Source organism: Candoia aspera, chromosome 7, assembly GCF_035149785.1.
Source record: "Candoia aspera isolate rCanAsp1 chromosome 7, rCanAsp1.hap2, whole genome shotgun sequence".
NCBI lineage: Eukaryota > Metazoa > Chordata > Lepidosauria > Squamata > Boidae > Candoia > Candoia aspera.
In genome coordinates, this window is record NC_086159.1 from 74,870,429 (window position 1) to 74,888,032 (window position 17,604).

Genomic DNA, 17,604 nt, shown 5'->3' on the forward strand with positions numbered 1-17,604 from the left:
CTGTTCTCCAGAAGGTGCTTCTGGTCTGTGGAAAGGACTCATTTCAAGCTGTAAAACCACACCTTCCTGAGCCCACTATTCATTGTTGATTCTATTAATTTTTATCTCTCTCTTTTTTTTTTACTTTCACTCTGGTCTTACGCGTATACTGTAAGCCACTGAAAGAGTCCAGTAAGTTAAAACTCTATAGATGCATAAATGGAGGTATTAAAAAACCCTGAAGAGCTGGATGTTTCTTTGAAATAATGCATCTTAATCCAAAGAGGCAATTGACTTTTCTATCTAATGATGATGCCTAAAATTGAGGCGTATTGTCCCTGTCCAGCAATTAAAATTCTTCAATACTTACCTTTTCAGAAATGCAGACAACTTTCTCTCCTGCAAGGGCATGTAACACAGTTGGAAGTGTCCCCAGACAGACAAATGCAGCCATTCTCTTTTCTCTGGGGAGCCTTGCAACACCTTTTCATCTTGTGGCATAATCTGCTGGTTCTCTAATCCAACAGATAAGTGCCATGAAATGCAAGGATCACTTCTACAACGACCCTTTTTTACACAACAAGACAATCCTTATCAACTGCATTGTCTTACCTGAATTAGACTCCAAAAATCCATTTCTTTCCTTCCCATGTCTTTAATTTTTTTCTGGTCATTCTAATGGTCCCTCTCCCCTTTGAAAATTATAGATCATTGTATTGTTTCAATGCTCCCTTTGCTGAAAAATGAATAGACTGAACTTTGGCGATTTTGACACAATTTGTAATTTATTTTTTAACATAGTATGTTAATATTAAATAATAGATGTAATCATGGTTCCAGTAGGAAAGAAACTATAAAAGCAGTGGAGGGGATGTTAAATGATCTTCCAGGGTTGGTGCCAATCTAGAGCTTTTCCTGGTCTTAGTTTACCCCACTCCAAGGTGGAGGTCGCCTTCAAGGTTAGAAGAGCTATTTTCAATGAGAACTTTTTGGTTGGCTGTGTATCTTAATTTAGCCCATAAGGAATGAAATGGAATATGTTATGCAAAAGGAGAAATCAACTTGCCAGAACAGAGATGTAAAGGCAATCCACCATGAAGCACTATGGGAATAAATTTAGAAAGTCTGTGAGGGTTCTGGTGGCTATGCTTAATGCTGTCCACTACTATTTAGCTTTCTTTCCAATAAAAAATACACACACATATGTGAGTGTGCATACACACACACACATACACACACTGATTGTGAAGATACATCTGAAAAATCACATAGGTCAAATACAGATTAAGAAAAAAACTTGCATTTGGGGCATGTGCATTAAAAAACATGCTGCGTCAGAGAAATGTGTGTTTAAAAAAAGTACACCAGAGAACTGTATGTGAAAAAAAGAAAAAGGCTTGTCAGGGAATTCACATTAAAAGAAGTACAAGCTGCAAATGGAAATGGATGCAATTTTGCTGGTTTTTAAGAGTTCATTTAAAAATTCAGCTAGTGAAACAGATTGGATTGATACTGAACGGTGAGCACTGATTCCAATTTCAACCTTATTTAGCAATGGAGGCCTGTAAGGCTGGAAACCACTTGTGCTTCATTCAACTTTGCACCAACTATTAGAAGTGTCCTGTTCAGACTACAGGCAACCAGGCAGATTTAAATATCAAAAAGACTTTTATTAACAATAAATAAGTCCTTTGAATCCAGGAAGAACTGGGTTCAGTCAAGACCAACTGGACAGTGGCAAGGAGACCAGCAAGATTGCAGGAGGAGACAGTAACAAGGTGGCGGAACAGGACTCTTCAACGGAGGCTGGAAGGCTGGAAGAGACTGGAGTGCAGAGTGCCACTGAAGCTGAAGACAACAGATCTCAAAATGGAACATTTCTTGAACTAAGTTGATGCTGGAACACTGGATGTGGCTGACCAGAGCCCCCTGGACTCTTCTGAAGATAAGGATCGGACTGGACTGGACTCGATGACTCAGACTGGACTGGATACTGGAGCTGGAGGCAAGGGTGAGAACCCGGAGCAAGGCTAGACTCAACTGGAAGCCCTGGACTAGGCTGGATTCTCTGAACTAGGAACTCGGAGCAAGGCTTCACTTGGCTGGAAGCCCTGGACTAGCCTGGATTCTCTGAGATAGGGACTTGGAGCAAGGCTGGAGACTCGGAGTAAGGCTGGACTTGACTGGAAACCCTGGACTAGGCAGCGATTCGGTTTCATGACAAGATAGGTGTGAAACTCCTGAGCAAATTTGAGCAATCGAAGCACTGTTAAACTGGACCAAAGATCCACTGTGAGGCTGGAGATCGAAGGCACATGGAAGATGCACAGGAGACCTGGAGCTAACTGGCAATCTAGAAACAGTGCAAGGCTGCACCAGAGATGCGGGGTGGAACTGCAGACTGGAGACATGACAAGACAGAACTGGAGATGCTGGACTCAGCTGGAATCCCAAAACAGGGCGAGAAGCGTGCCCAGAATGCACACAAGATGACCACAGAGGGCCAATACTGGAAGAAGGCTGAGGTTGCTGGACTCGGTGATATGAGGACCCTCGATGGCAGCAGAAGCAGGATTTAAGTCCTCTTCAGTGGAGAGCAATTGCACTGATTCCTCTTTGGTGACAGATGCTGACTCCGATGCTGGTAGGGACTCTTCTGTGGACGCTGCAGGCTTGTAGTATTGGTTGTCTCTGGCAGCTTGCTCTTCGCGCATCTGCCTTTTATGCTGATCCTTCGCGTGCCTGGACCCTTCTGCAGTCAATCAGGCTGCCTTCTCCTTCGCACGCTTTTCTGCCCATCGTTGGTGCAGGCTGATTGGAGGATTCAAATCCTCCACCAAATCTTCGCCAATCAGCGCCTTAGGCTCTTCCCACACTGCTGACTCATCTTCCAGTTTCGCTTTCCCTGTTTCAGCCCGGTAAGTTTCTATTTCCTCCTTGGACTCAGAAAGAGTTTTGATTTCTGAGTCAGAGACAGGCTTGATTCTCACAACAAGCCACTCTGGTGTATTCTGGGTATAAATTATGTGTAGCCATACAAAGGTTGATTGTACTGCCTTGAGATTGTGAAGCTCAGAGTGAAAAGAAATAGTACAGTAAGCCCCAGGAAAGTTGTGGAGGAATTAAAAAGTCAAGATGGGAGCCATGACCTTGTACTCAAAACCGTGCTCCTTTTTTTACACACATCTCACCATCTTTACTTTTTTGACACCCCTCCAACAGACCCTTGGATTAACAGACCTTGATTTGATGGACTTTAGCTACAAAGCACATACAGGTTGTTAAGGCCTATGACGCCATTTAAATCAATAATGTAATTACACAAATTATGTAAGTTGATACAAATGATGCCAATGGGTTTTTTTGGATTTAACAGACATTCAGGTTTAACAGACTCCCCCTCCCCTGAGTATTCCGATACAAGGTTTTATTGTACTGGTTCTTAATGACTTTGCAAAGGTGCATGGCCCCAGAAAATGCTTCACTCTGCTTTTGGGTGGTGTTGCCTGGGTAATGGAGGAGACACAAGGAACAAAACTTTGCAGAAACAGATTCTCCTTTTTCCTCCACTGATAATCCCAGTGAGACTGGGTCTTCTAACCTAGTTTTGTTCTCTTTTTTTAATAGTGTTGGGAACCTTAAAATTACTGAAGTTCATTTAGGTGGCCATTATGTGAAGATAATTAATAATTCTCCTGATAAAGAAGAAGGCATTGGAGACCATACTCTTCAGCAGAACGTTAATGGCCACCCAGCAGCCATTTTTAAATTCCCCCCAAACATCAGAATGAAGTCAAACTCCTTTGTGACAGTAAGTGAAATATAAAAACAATACAGTGTGCTGCAGGAATGCAAAGCTCTTAGCTTGGTGGAATGGAATGCTGTCAAGATGTGCCAGTTTTCGTTTTTCTTCCTTCACCTCTTCTTTTAACATAAAGGTGTCCACTGGGAGGGCATCAAAAAAGTCAAGGTGGCAGCCACAACTGCACAATCCCACTCTTTTTTTACTCTTTGTGGTGTGTGTGACACATGTAAAAAAGAGGCAGGGCCCCAGCATGGTCATGACCAGAACCCTGACTTTTTTTTACTTCCCTGTGGATGCCCCCACTTTCAAGTCTACCTCTATGAAGCTTTCTCCAGATCTTGTTTCTCCTAGATTATTCTAACTTTTTCCATTTTCCTTCTCTCTCTTGGGACCCTACTACCAAAGGAATGTGTGTATGGCGTTTCTTAATTGGCTTGTACTACAGAGGCAAACTGGTAGATTTCTTTTCCCACCATTTTTACTATTTATATCAAGTTAATGCAAAGTCTATCACTCAAGGTCTAGTTAGAGCTATTCATTGGTGAGACCAGCTAAGTTGACTGTCTGCTGGTAATAGAGCTATGATCTGGAGATGTAAACATCAGTGTGTGTTGTTAGGAACTTTGTTTCCTTTGTTGCAGTCAACTTGTATCAATACTGAGAGGAACATGATAATGACATTGGCCCTGATTTATCAGTTCAAGTAAATACACAAGATCACAGGTACAAGGGGCATAAGGAAGAATTGCTATGTCATCCATGGTCCTTCTGTAATCCCTACTCTCAAGTACTGTCAATGTAATCTAGCCTTCAGCTTCATCTCTAGTGTGATCATCAATCTCCTCCCTCCACCATGCCATGTCCATAAAAACACCATGGTTGTACCACATAGAAGTTTACAGAATGAAGTATTATAGCTAAACTTTTTACATTAATGATCTATCCATCTGGCCTCATCTTTAACGCCAGTTATTAGGACCAATTATAGACCCCCCAAAACTTTTATAGACCCCCCAAAACACTTTAAGAAAATCTGGCATTTACTGTTGCTGACACCAAATATTGCTATAGAAATATTTCAGATTTACTAACAGTTGTGAATCCTTGTAATGCCTTTACATTTGCAAGGAATTGCTGGTTGTCCATAGCAGAATCCCCACATGTGGTAAGATGTTCAAGGACAGGGATAGGCAACCCTTTGTGCGACCTCTGGAGCTCCCACTGGTCAGGATTGCTGAAAGTGACATCCCAGTTTTCTGCCTGTTTGAGATGCAAGATTTAAAGCACATTGAATGTCCCCATATAGTGCCCACTAGAGAGGAAGCTCACCTGTTTAAAGACTATGTCTTCTGTTACTGTGGAAAAATTCAGGAAGGGCATCTATGGGATGCTCAATTGCTCCTTGTTTTGTTACGGCAGGTATGGTCCATGAATTCTAAAATGCATCATAAGCCTCCCACGGACTACCTCTGGAAGGAGCTGGACAAGTTCCAATCTGACCCCGAATGCACCACTATTCTTTGCAATCCTTCTGGACAGGTAACTATTTCAGGTTCCCTCCTTTGGCTTTTGATGTAGTAAGTGTGAAATCAAGAAGCTAACAAAGCTTGCACACTTAAACATCTTATGATTCTGGAACAAATGTTTCAAGGAAGTTTGACTAGAATTATAATAGTATTTTGGGTTTTTTCACTGTGTTTTTTCTTAATCTTTTCTGACTTCTTCCAGGTTTTTGGGAGGAAAAGAATTTTGTGATTCAAGATTATTTCAACATAGGGAATTAAACTGCTCTTTCACTTCCATCACAGATACCTTAATTTTCTGGTGCTGCCATTCATCTTGGTGTTTCTTGCATGATATGCTTTCAATCCAGTTTATCTCGAGTTGCCAGATCTGACTGCAAATGTCTGAGCAACCACTAGATGGCAGCAACTAGAAACAGCAATCAGAATTGGAGTCAACTGTATCTCCCTGCTGCCCTCTATGGTCACCCAGCTTTTTTGTAGCCCAGATCAGGCAACCAGAGAATAGCACCAGGTAGGAAAAGGGTCACCAAATTCTCTCTTGTTCCTTTTTTCCATTTTTCCTGCCTTAGAGATAAAAGTCAAGGAATGTCTTCCAGGTAGCAACTTGGCATCCCTAAAAAAAAATGCACTGTTCAAAGTTTCTCTGTCTGCTTTCTAGGCTGTTGCTTGGTATACGCCCATGAATTGGAAGAGAAAGACATCAAAGGAGATTGAAGCCGATTCTAGAGTTAGCATGAAATTAGCGCAGCCTGTTAGAAGACTCCAACAGCAACAGGACCACTGGGAAACAAGGGCATTTGATATATGGCAAGGAATGCCTAGCCAAAGCTATATAGCAGAAAGCGAACCAGATTACATCATAAGGTACTGTTCTTGAAGGAAGGGCTTCATTATTTATATAAGGAACTATGTTTGATCTAATCCCCTGCTCTGTAGGCCTTTACATGAAGGACATTTTTGGGGAAAGCCACAAGAAGGAAATTTTGAAGTGTATGGACAATGAATTGCATGGAGTTAATGGTCATGTCAGAAAGGGAAAAAAAACCCTAATAGGATGTTTGCTTACTTGGTTGAATAAGGATTGAATATCAGGGCTGTGCAGTGCTTTGGAAGTAATCCAGAAAAGATACTATGGAGCAGGTGGGAGTTGGGATGTAGTATTCATTTGCAACTCTTTAAAGCAATGTTTTGTTTTGTTTTTGGCTTCTCTGTGAGCCCTGAAAAAAGATAAGTTTGTTTTAATGATTTGCATTAAAGATGTGGCTGCTTTTATGAGTCAACCTGAAAAGCAGCCATGCGTTTCTTCAGGCTCATGCAGAAGCTTGAAAAAAAGATGCAGCTCCTTTTAAAGGTGCTTCACTCTCATTCTCGTGTGTTCCAGAACATCTCTTCCTTATGATAGTCCTAATAAATATGTTTTCATTGTTAAGCACTGGGCAAAGCAGTTTGGCTCAAACTAATGTGAACTTGAATCCAAACTGAAGTTTCACTCCAGCAATCCTTGCTGTCCACAGAGTTTTAATACAAGAAAGCATAACTTTTTCTATATGTTTTTTTATTAGATTTTAAATCTATTTTGATTTTTTATTCTATTTCAATTTTACGATCATCAGTTGAAGGTACCATGTGAGAATCCTCCCCTGCATGCCACAGACATGGTATACGTTATTTAATAAATGCATTTGCCAGAGTTGAAGATTTGCATCTCAAATATCCTTACCTCTGGATTTCTTGTACTTCTCGCCAAAATAGACACCTTGCAACTGAAATTAGTCTCTTTTTCCAAATGACTGGAAGACAGCTGAGAAGGGGAGAACCAGGGAACTGCAGGCTAATTAGCCTGATTTCTATCTCACATCTAAAGTTTAAATGACAAAATAACACTGGAAAAAAATTGCAGCACAGCTTCTGCAGATGGTGATGGAGCCTAACCCGTTTCTTGAAGGCTCAGTGGGACCTGACTGAGGTTGTTGCTTGGGCTTTCTCACTTAAATTAAGAAATGAAAATCTCTTGGGAAGCCCAAATGGAGAAGGGGAATAGGATGCAGTAAAGGGTGGCTCTTCCTTCTCCACCACCCATTTCCCATGTTTTCTCAGCTCAGGTTGCAAAGGCAAAAGTTTCAGATGGACCTTTTCTCCAAAATTAAACAGAGGGCTGTGGAGCACCTCAGATTCGACCTCCAAAAGATCCTTTGGTACAGGTGGGGCAGCTTCTTAAAGCAGCTGCTGCATCATAGGATGGTTGCAGAGGGCAGAAAAAGATGCAGCTGCTTTATAGTAGGGATGTACTCTAGTCTACCAGGTTGGATTAAGGAGGCATTAAGAAGAAGGTGCAAAGACCTGGCCAATCTGGTTGTGCGGCTTTAATTCAAATGCACATTTTCCTGTGACTGTGTGACTTCTGTAAAAGCCCAGGAAAAGGCATGGCTTCTTGAAGAGGCACTCACAGCTTCAGCACAGAGACACTTGTTTTTAGCGCTCTGCTTATGTCCAGGAGCGTATCCCCCAACAGGCTTCCTGCTGAATTCAGATCACCAACATTGTGACAAAGGGGTGTGGTTAACAGGGGCGACATTTATATTTCTGCACACCAGTGGCATCCACAGGGGGCAGAGGGGTGTCCCAAAAGGCAAGTTGTCCGGCATAGCAGTGCAGTCGAAGCCCCACCACTTTGTACATGCACACAAAAGGGACAGAGCTTCAGTCATGCTGCTGTAGCCAACATCTTGCCTTGTTGGGTTCTCCCTGTGGACTGTGCGCCAAAGGACCTTTTGGAAATCTAATGTAGTGTGTCGCTCATCTCAGTTAAAAAAGCATCAAAAGGGTAGAGGAGGAGACATGCAAAATACATAGGAAAGGGAAGATGTATCTTGTATAACAGAATGAAAACCAGCAGCAGCCAATGGATCCTATTTCCAGGATGAGAAAAAAGACAGTGCTTAAGTGCATAAATTAACTTGTGGAATCACTGCCATGAAATGTGTTAATGGTAACTGCTTGAGGTAGTTTTAAAGGTAGATTAATCAGATTAATGTTGAATATATCTCTCAGCTATAATAACTCAATCTCATGTCTTATACTCAGAGTATCAGTTGCTCAGAGACCAGCAATGGGACAAGATTGTCACATGTCTGGCCTAGTTGTGACTTTCATGACATCTTTATGAACACAGCAGGAGATGTGTCCATTTGTAGTTTACGTCCTTTTCTTTCATTCCTCTTCCTTTTCCCTGCCCTCTACAGACAAAAAAAGGAGGCAATTTTAGTTTCTATATTGTTACATCAAGATTCTTCTTGCTTGACACGATTCCAAAGTGCAGGGCCAAGTGAGCATGGAAATAAAAAAACTAAAACAAAATCCTGATACAATCATAAATAGGATTTATAACCACTGTTTTCTCCCTTGTTCTCTTTTGCCTGCAGGCTGCAATATTATATCCATATTAGTATCACAGAAAAAGACAGAAAGTGGAAGGAGAGAAACGGGCGAATTCTGAAGTGGCATGCAGAGAAATAATAATAATAGGAAGCAACAGGAAAATCTACTCTTTACTTAATATACATAGCAAACATACCGGGGTGAATATACTGTAGGTATCAGCATTTCCCACACTGAAGCTTTGATTTTTCTTTTTCTAGGGAAAAAAAGATGCCACCAATCCTGCACCCTGTTCAAAATTCATGGTGTCAGAGTCCAGATTCTCCCACACATCCCCATTTCTCCATGGGAAGATACCTCCCACCAGGCAGCAAAGCGAGTCACATGTTGAGCCAAACAAGGTCACAACTGGTGAAACCTTTTCCTGATCTTGGTGAGTTAAAGATCATTTATAAGAAGCTGACTTCTGGATTTGCTTTTCCTTTTAATATATTTATCAGTAGAAATTGAATAAAGGTGACAAAAGTGAAAGATTTCTAGCTGGGCCTCTTTGGTATCAGTCCTTCCAAGACTTGTTGGTAACCCTTCTTGGTTGTGGCTGGTACAAAATTTTTGCTGTTGGAGTATTTCTTTTGGGAAAGTAAAAATGAGACGCTGGAAATCATTTGGGGAGATGGTGTGTTGTGAGTGAAGTGTGAAGAAACAGAACACTGCAGACTCCAGGGAGATGCCAGTGAATCGTTTCAGCGCAGTGGAAAGAAGACAGTAAACTAGCACACAACATTAACGCAAAGCTATGCACTCTACACAAGTAGTTGAGGTCCACATAGGTGAGTGCATTAGAGAAGAACAACACTGAAAACAAACTCTGTTATGTATTATGACTTTGCAGAGCCTTAAAAGTAGGCTTGTAATGGTTTGTTGCCTATTGTTAACAGTGAGAGCATGCTACTGAAAGAAATAAGTATTTTTAACATGAGCTGTGCTGATTTCAATGGGAGGGGTTTTTCCTTTATTTGTTTATTCCCCCAGCCCCCCTCTCTCTTGCTTCACTTTTTAGTTTCTCTTCAACAGAAATTAATGGAACTTAAAATAAGCCTTTTTATTTTTTGTGCCTTTTGAGTCATTGTTGACTCTTGGCCACTGCCTGGAGAAGTCCCTGCAGTTTTCTTGGCAATACTTCAGAAGTGGTTTGTCATTGCCTGCTTCCTGGGGCTGAAAGAGAGGGACTGGCCCAAGGTCACCCAGCTGGCTTCCTGCCTAAGGCGGGCCTAGAACTGATGGTCTCCAGGTTTCTAGCCTGATGCCTTAACCACCACATCACACTGGCTCTCAAAAGAAGCCTATAGCTGCCAGATCATTTATTTTGCTCCATTAATTGTGCTTTATCTGTGGTCAAAATAACTTTACACTGATTAAGCAAGAAAGTTACTTGTGACCGCTAACATAAGACATTATTGAAACAATACACATATGATGTTATCCATCATATCCAAGACTGGGGGAGAACCAGGATCAATCAGACAAGAACCATCTTGTCTCTTTCAGATGTGAATGTCTAAAAATGGGGCTCACTTGCCGCCAGTCACAACTTAGTGCTGAACCACAGAAATGCAAAAATATTGCTGCTGTTTCAGGTTGCTTCAACCAAAAAAAAAACCCCACCAGTAACCTCCTGTGCAACTTTTCAAGAATGCAGATTGAAAAACAAAAACTGTGATTTCTCACAAGTGCATAAATCTGTAAGCGTCCTCTGAAAAATAGTCTCAGAGGAGAAGGGACGTGGCATTTTTGCCTACAAATCACTTCTCCCGTTGCCTGCAGTCACAGGAGAAGATGGAGGAAACAGATTTTATCATTGTAAATCAATTTCCACTGGTAAGAGTTATTAAGACTCTGAGCTGGGAATATATGGGGACTTGCATATAGGAGCTCAATCAAAGAAAAGGAATAAAATAATTGAAGCGGGGAGAAAAGGGAATATTGAGGGGAAAGGAACATCAGGAGAATCAGTCGTACTACACAAATGAAACAGACATCAGAGTATTATGTGAATAATAACATTGCTTTAATAGTATTTCAATTCACAGACGTGAATATTAAAACTGACCATAAGAATGTAAACTGGATGAGTCCATCAAGCCTTTTATCTATGCCTCAGGCATGTTGCTATCTCACCTGTGCTCACAATGCAAATATTAATGTTGACCTCCTTATGGTTTACGAAGATAACATATATATTATATGACTTTGAGCAGCTGGACACAATGGTTAAATATGGAAGATTTAACCTAGTCCCTTATAATGAACATACTTGCATTTGCAGAGCTCCAGAGACAGAAGACATAACACTCATATTAGTTGAATGTCAGTTGTGTGAGAAAGAGAGAGATCTGTCATGAGCACTGATGGTGAGCAGGAGGGGGCCCCTATCCAGGGGGGAAAATGCATGCGTAGTTGTGAGGAGTTGAGCAGCCATTCAAAGAGACACAGAACAGACCTGCCTTGACTTTTGGGGTTTATCTGTCTGGGTTTTCCCACGCTTCTTCAGCTTGTTAGGATTTTCTGTCTAACGTAGCAGTAATAAAACACTAGAGACTTATTCCTTGTCTCAGCGTGGTTCCTGACTGTTAGGACATGATCAGTATCTAGGACCCCACATTAGACGAACGACCTGTTGGGAGCCTTATAGTAAAACAACGTATTTCATGTACGGTCAGAATTCAAAAATTGCATATAATACAGCCCTTTATTGGAACAAAACAGATCTGCATATGTGAATCTGATTGGGGTAAACTGTAGGGGTGATACAGAAATATGATTTGCATTTTTTTATTCTTTTTCTTATTTAATTTGTTTCTTTTATTCTGTTTTTATATACGGTCTTATTAAGGTTCTGTGTTTTATATTCTGTACTTTGATATGGCCTAATGGCTAATCAATAATAATAAGCTATCACTATATATTTTAAGAAATACTGGCAATGCTATTTTGTATTTAGAAGTGTGCTTTCTTCCCATTTATTGGGAACAAACTGATTTATAGGGGCCTCACTTTATTCTGCTTATTATGGAGTAATGATTATGCTCCTCTACATCCCTATTCTCTCTACTGAACGTAATAGCGTGGTGTTGTTGTTTTCCTAGTGAATTTACATATAGGCCCCTATCAAGATTTATTTTTCTCATGGGGAATATTTCCAGGAATAAATAGACCAATACCACCCTCATTCCATATTATTACAAAAGGAATTTATCTTTGCCTGGAATGTATTATCACTGCTAAGGTCGCCTGGTAGACAAATGGTAACTGGAAAAAAAGCGGCTGTTAAGATCTTTTATTTTCTATGCATAATTAATGTAGCTATCAGCAGGTTTATAGCTACACTATGTAACTGGAGTCTCCTGGGAAAAGATTTACACCTCATTTAGAAGAATGACCCTGTTTAGGGGGCTTTTAGGTGGCATGACTCTGAACAGATCCTTTGGAGTGAGCCCTGGGGAAGCTGGGAGAAAAATGTAACAGTCAAAAAGATCTCTTGGATAATGTCCATGACCAATAATATGCCCATTTATTTATCCTGATTGCCCAGAGCAGAAGGGATGGATGTATTTCTATGTAAATACTCATGCATATCCCAAAAGGAAGAGAAAAAAAAAACCACCTATCCCATTATTTAAGTACAACATTTTCTTCAGATGATTAAACCATATCTCTAGCCATCCGGTCTAAGTCAATTTTCAATTAAGTTGCATGGATGCAAAGACACTCCTGAAATAGAGAAAACAAAGGGGAATTGTTGAGATTTCCTGTTCCTCTGCAGAGGTGAACTACCCTCACTATCACTGTGACCGAGGCAGGGCTTATGCGAAAAGCAGGTTGAATTCCAATACTCTCTGGGTTGATGGCCAGCAATTGGATCATGAGAGATAATTTTAGCAACTTTAAATTAGGTATTTTGATCAAATTTACTACCAATAGTTCCTTGCATATTTCTGCAGGTAGTCCTCACTTAATGAACACACTTTTGGTTGCTAAGTGAAGTGGTCATTAAGCAAAACCAACCCAATTTTATGATCTTTTTTGCAGCGGTTGTTAAGCGAATCACCACAGGCATTAAGCAAACCAAGTGGTTGTTAAGTGAATCATGCAGTTCCCCATTGATTTTGCTTGCCAGAAGGCAGCCAGGACGGTTGAAAATGGCGATCATGTGACCATGGGGACACTGTGACGGTTGTAAGTGTGAGGACCGGTCATAAGTTGGTTTTTTCAGCACCATCGTAAGTCCGAACCATCACTAAATGAATGGTTGTTAAGTGAAGACTACCTGTAAAGCAATTTTCCAAATCTATCACTAAAGCAATTTACTTTTCAATATAGCGTTTTATGCTATCAGGGAAGATATACTTTGTGAAATTTTTTTAGAAAAATAAAAATCAAATTCGAAGGCAACATATACATTTAAAGCAATCAATCATGTTAGAAAATAGCATACTGTATAATACCAATTTTCTGTGTCAAACAGATTAGCAAGGGGTAGACTGAAGTTGCACAAATGATCACAATAGCACTAATATTTTCTTAAAACAAATATTAAATATTTGCAAACGTGAAGCCTTTGTGTAATTGTATGATGGCAGTTCTCTCAAGTTGCTGGTTTACAGCGATCCTGTTTATTTCCAAGCTGTATTACTCCTAGGAGACAAATAACTGTAATTAAACGTGAACTGTCCTTATATGTGTACAACAGAACATATCTATTCCACATGTGAGCAAGGCAACCACAGAACAGGAACAATCGTATCTCTGCTTTGCAAATGTGACTTTAGTCAGAGAAACAGAAATGCTAAATGCAGGAATAGTCTGGAAACAGCTATTTGGGGGGATGAAAAACTGAAATGCACTTCCGTGTTTGAACAGCAGATAACTCCATAGCTTTCTTCATCAAATTATGGCTCAGTCAACCATGGGTTAAGGGGATGTGTGATGTGGGGATTAAGGGGGAGAACTAGAAGCAGAGAAATCCAGAGTTTGGGTTCCTGGGGGTTCCCTGGGGGCCAGTCTTTCCCTCTCAGCCAAGGAGCCACTCTGGTTCACCAGTGGAGCAGCTGGACAAAGGATGGAAAGATCCAGTTCTACTCCCCTTTCAGCCATGGAAGCTTCCCCAGGAATCTGTGGCCAGCCCTTCTCTCTCAACTCAGTTGTTGTTGTGGAGAACAAGAGGGTGTGCTACAAACATAACCTTGACTTCCTGGAGAAAACAAACAAAAATTTAAACCCAGTCACAAAGTATGAATGTTAACCAAGCCACCACTTCTTTTTTACAAGACGGTAACCTAACACATGTGAGGAAATAAATGTTAACGATTTCATTTTTTGAACCGAACCATATAGTCATTTATTTTTATCAATAAAAAACGGATACAAATAGAACTCTTATTCTTTGTCCTCTTGGCTTTTTAAGAATTCTGAATAATGAGTGACCAGCCGCTAGTTTTTAGAATCTCAGGGATCAAAAGGAGGTGTTTCTAGAAAAGCTTCCCAATGTCGGGATGCCATGATTTGTGCATTTGTATTCCCTTTCTCTCTCTCTCCTTAAGGTCTACATTACATCCTGTTCAGGGGTGTCTGCAAAGGACACCCAATAAACAAGGATGGGGCTTCAATCACACAGATGTGGCCATCATCTTGACTTTTTTTGAGATTGCATTGTCATTGCATTGCATTGAAGAATGAGCATGGCAGGCCTCCATTTTCTGGCCTTTGTTCTCAGGTATTGCAATTAACATCTGACCAGGAAAATCAAATTAGATTGTGCCCCAGACAAATCCGTAGATTCAGTGGCCACATCTGGCTAGATGTGAGCTTATTTGAAGTGCTGAATATATCAAACATGCTTCATTGTAATCCCAACAAGTCAAAATCCTCATCACCCAAAGAAAAATATAGCAGCCTTTAATTAAACAGAAAAGAAAGAAATTGACATTTTGCAAGCTTTTAAATCACAATGTCCATGTTAGCCTCAGTAATTGAAATTTCCAAAACGCTTTTGATTTTAACCTTAGTTTAAAAAGGAAAAGGGGGGAAAGTGATTCTCCTTGTCTCCCTACCCTGAATTTCATTTTATTTAAAGATAGTGTATTTCATTTTTCCTCCGCAGATAGTTTCTACTCAGGAGAAAGTTGTAAGATAAAGCCAGCCACAGGGGGTAGGAACAGGAAAAACCGAATAAAGCCACCTCGATCAGCTGGGGTAAGTAAAAAAAAAATAAGAGTGCTTGATTTCCCTTGCAATCCTGTTGTTGTACATGGCACTTTACAGAGGAAAATTAGCACAAAAATGCTTGGCCCAAGTAGCTTACAATTTGGGGGGAGGGGAGGGGAGAGGGTGGAATAAAAAAATCAAGATGGCATCCGTGACCTGATCAAAAAGGTCCTTTTAGACCTTCAAGGAGACGGTCACAGACGCCATCTTGACTTCTCCCCCCACCCCCAAGGTTGTCCTCACTTAAAATCTAATGCAGTGTTTCTCAACCTTGGCAACTTTAAGAAGTGTGGACTTCAACTTCCAGAATTCCCCAGCCAGCATGGCTGGCTGGGGAATTCTGGGAGTTGAAGTCCACACTTCTTAAAGTTGCCAAGGTTGAGAAACACTGATCTGATGGATGATGGAAGGACATTAAAGGAAGGAAAAGGGAACAGCCACAGTTGGTAGAGAAATGGGAAAACAGACATGAACAAATGAAATTATGATCACCCGCCCAACTATGATCACTCAGAACTGATGAATGTATGGTTGCAGCCCTTCGTATAAAAATTCTCATTTCAGAACTGCAGAATGAATCAATTTAAAATATGCATGGACGCCATAATGCACAGTTTGGAAGACATGGCAGTCTGATTCCCAAGTGGGACAGTAGGGATCAAAATGCATATATTGGGACAAAATATGCATAAAAGTGCATAAGATGGGAAAAGTTCACAAAGCCTATATTATTTCAGTGGAAAAGAGCCAAGTGTGTGAATAGAAGGAGGACCAGATTTTAAAACACTGGAAATTTGAATCTAAACTCCTAAAAATATTTCATAGCTCATAGAGAACCCAACAGTGATGTCCACGTGGGGAGGTCAAAATTGGCAAGATGGCAGACCATGCACACAGGGCTGCAACTAGAGGGGGGCAACTGGGGCATGTGCCCCGGGCTCCGCACTGGGGGGGGCACCAAAATGAGTGCTGGGGGGAGCGCCAAAATGGGTGCGGAATCCATGTTTGCCCCGGGTGACACAGACCCTAGTTGCAGCCCTGCATGCACCACAATGTGCACATTCCAGATGGTCCAGCCTTGCATCATTATGTTCTTCCCACAATTTTTTCAATTTTGATCACCTTCCCCCCTCCAGCCAATTCTGCTGGAACCCAGTTCATTGGCACTATTTAAAGAATATCAATAAATGAAGGACACAGAATCAACCTCGGGCAAAATTGGGTTTATTTGGTCAGAAGTAATTTCCTATTAATTTATTTGGAGGTGAAATAAATATAATTCAGAGTCTTTCTTCCACAACACCAAAATATTAGGCTTAAGAGTGCTTATATTGAGGTTATCTTGAAGAGTTCCCTCCTGGTAGCATTTGTGTGGTAGGTGTTATTACATTTGATCTCTTATTTAGTCACAAACAGCCGATTACAAACAAAGTTAATTTTACAATGACATTTGCTGAAAAGATCAGATGATACTCTAGCTCAAGGCCCAGGAACGTGAGAAGTTCCATTCTTCCATTGATTTTCTGCTGATCAAGGAACAAGTGGGAGATTGCAATGAATGCCATTAACCCAAACAGCTTAATTTTGCTTTGTCGTGCTTGAAGGTGTGAAAGTTAGATAAAACTTTCCCTCCTAACTTTGTGCAGCAAACATGTGATGAAAAACCAATCCCTGGGTGATCTGATTAAGAAAGAGTCAGAACCAGCATTTGAAGCTGTACAGCACTAGTATTGAAGGGCCAACAAATTCTGTGAGCGGCCCAGAGTCACACATGTAAGATGGGCAGCTAGAATGAATGAATGAATGAATGAATGAATGAATGAGAGAATGAGAGAATGAGAGAATAGAAAATGACATCCTTATCTAGCAAGGGCTTGGCTGGGAAACAGCAATAAACCTGTTTGCTGTGTGAAAATGGCACAAATATGTGTGTATGCATGTGGTGGTAGATAAATGACAAGAGTTAGGTTTTTTGAATCCAGTGGTATATAAACACAGTAAATAAAAGTAAATAAATAAATTGGAGGAAAGCCAGAGCCTCCCCCACTCAACTCCTCTCCACCTGGAAGTAGCTCTGCTTAGGCCAGACTCTGTAAAAAAAAAGAATCCATGTTTGTAAACCCAATTTTAGTTTTGATGAGTACAGAGGTGTACCACATGGCAAGGAGCAATACATGGAAAATTGAACTACAATATTTTATTTCTTTGAAGACTGGGAAGAGAGTTAGGTAGGAACCTGGAGAAAAATTACTGATCTCTAATTTTGGCCAATTGGCTGGCTAGTGGTTCCCTACAAGTAAATGTGTCTAATCCTCAACGCATCCTGGTTTTTAATGGTCAAAAAAGTCCAGAACTATATCAAAGGGGCTTTATAGGGTTTACACAGGTAAGAGGCCTTTCCACAAGGCAGATGGTGGTGGACTTTGAAAACAACAGGGAGAAGTGGAGACCTATAGACACAATGGTACATGCCATGGTATACTTTCAGCCTAAGTACAAGGATTTCCTAGCTGCAAAAAGCATACAGATATAGGAAAGAAATTACATGTCATAGAGAGAGGAGGCAAGCAAATTTGAACTTAAATCAAAGTACCACAACAACTTACTTGTTATGGAAAGTTTCAGCAATATTTCTTCATCCAACCATCATGC

The 17,604-nt window shown here is 40.7% G+C and overlaps 1 protein-coding gene across 1 annotated transcript in view; it reads left to right on the forward strand.

Moving 5' to 3' along the window:
* LMNTD1 (lamin tail domain containing 1) overlaps positions 1-17,604 on the forward strand; it is a 107,248-nt gene that overhangs the window by 62,699 nt on the left and 26,945 nt on the right. Inside the window, exons 6-10 of the mRNA XM_063309364.1 lie at positions 3,607-3,790; positions 5,204-5,323; positions 5,969-6,174; positions 8,949-9,125; positions 14,853-14,940. Coding sequence (XP_063165434.1) covers positions 3,607-3,790; positions 5,204-5,323; positions 5,969-6,174; positions 8,949-9,125; positions 14,853-14,940 — 775 coding nt within the window. The remainder of the gene's footprint in view (positions 1-3,606; positions 3,791-5,203; positions 5,324-5,968; positions 6,175-8,948; positions 9,126-14,852; positions 14,941-17,604) is intronic.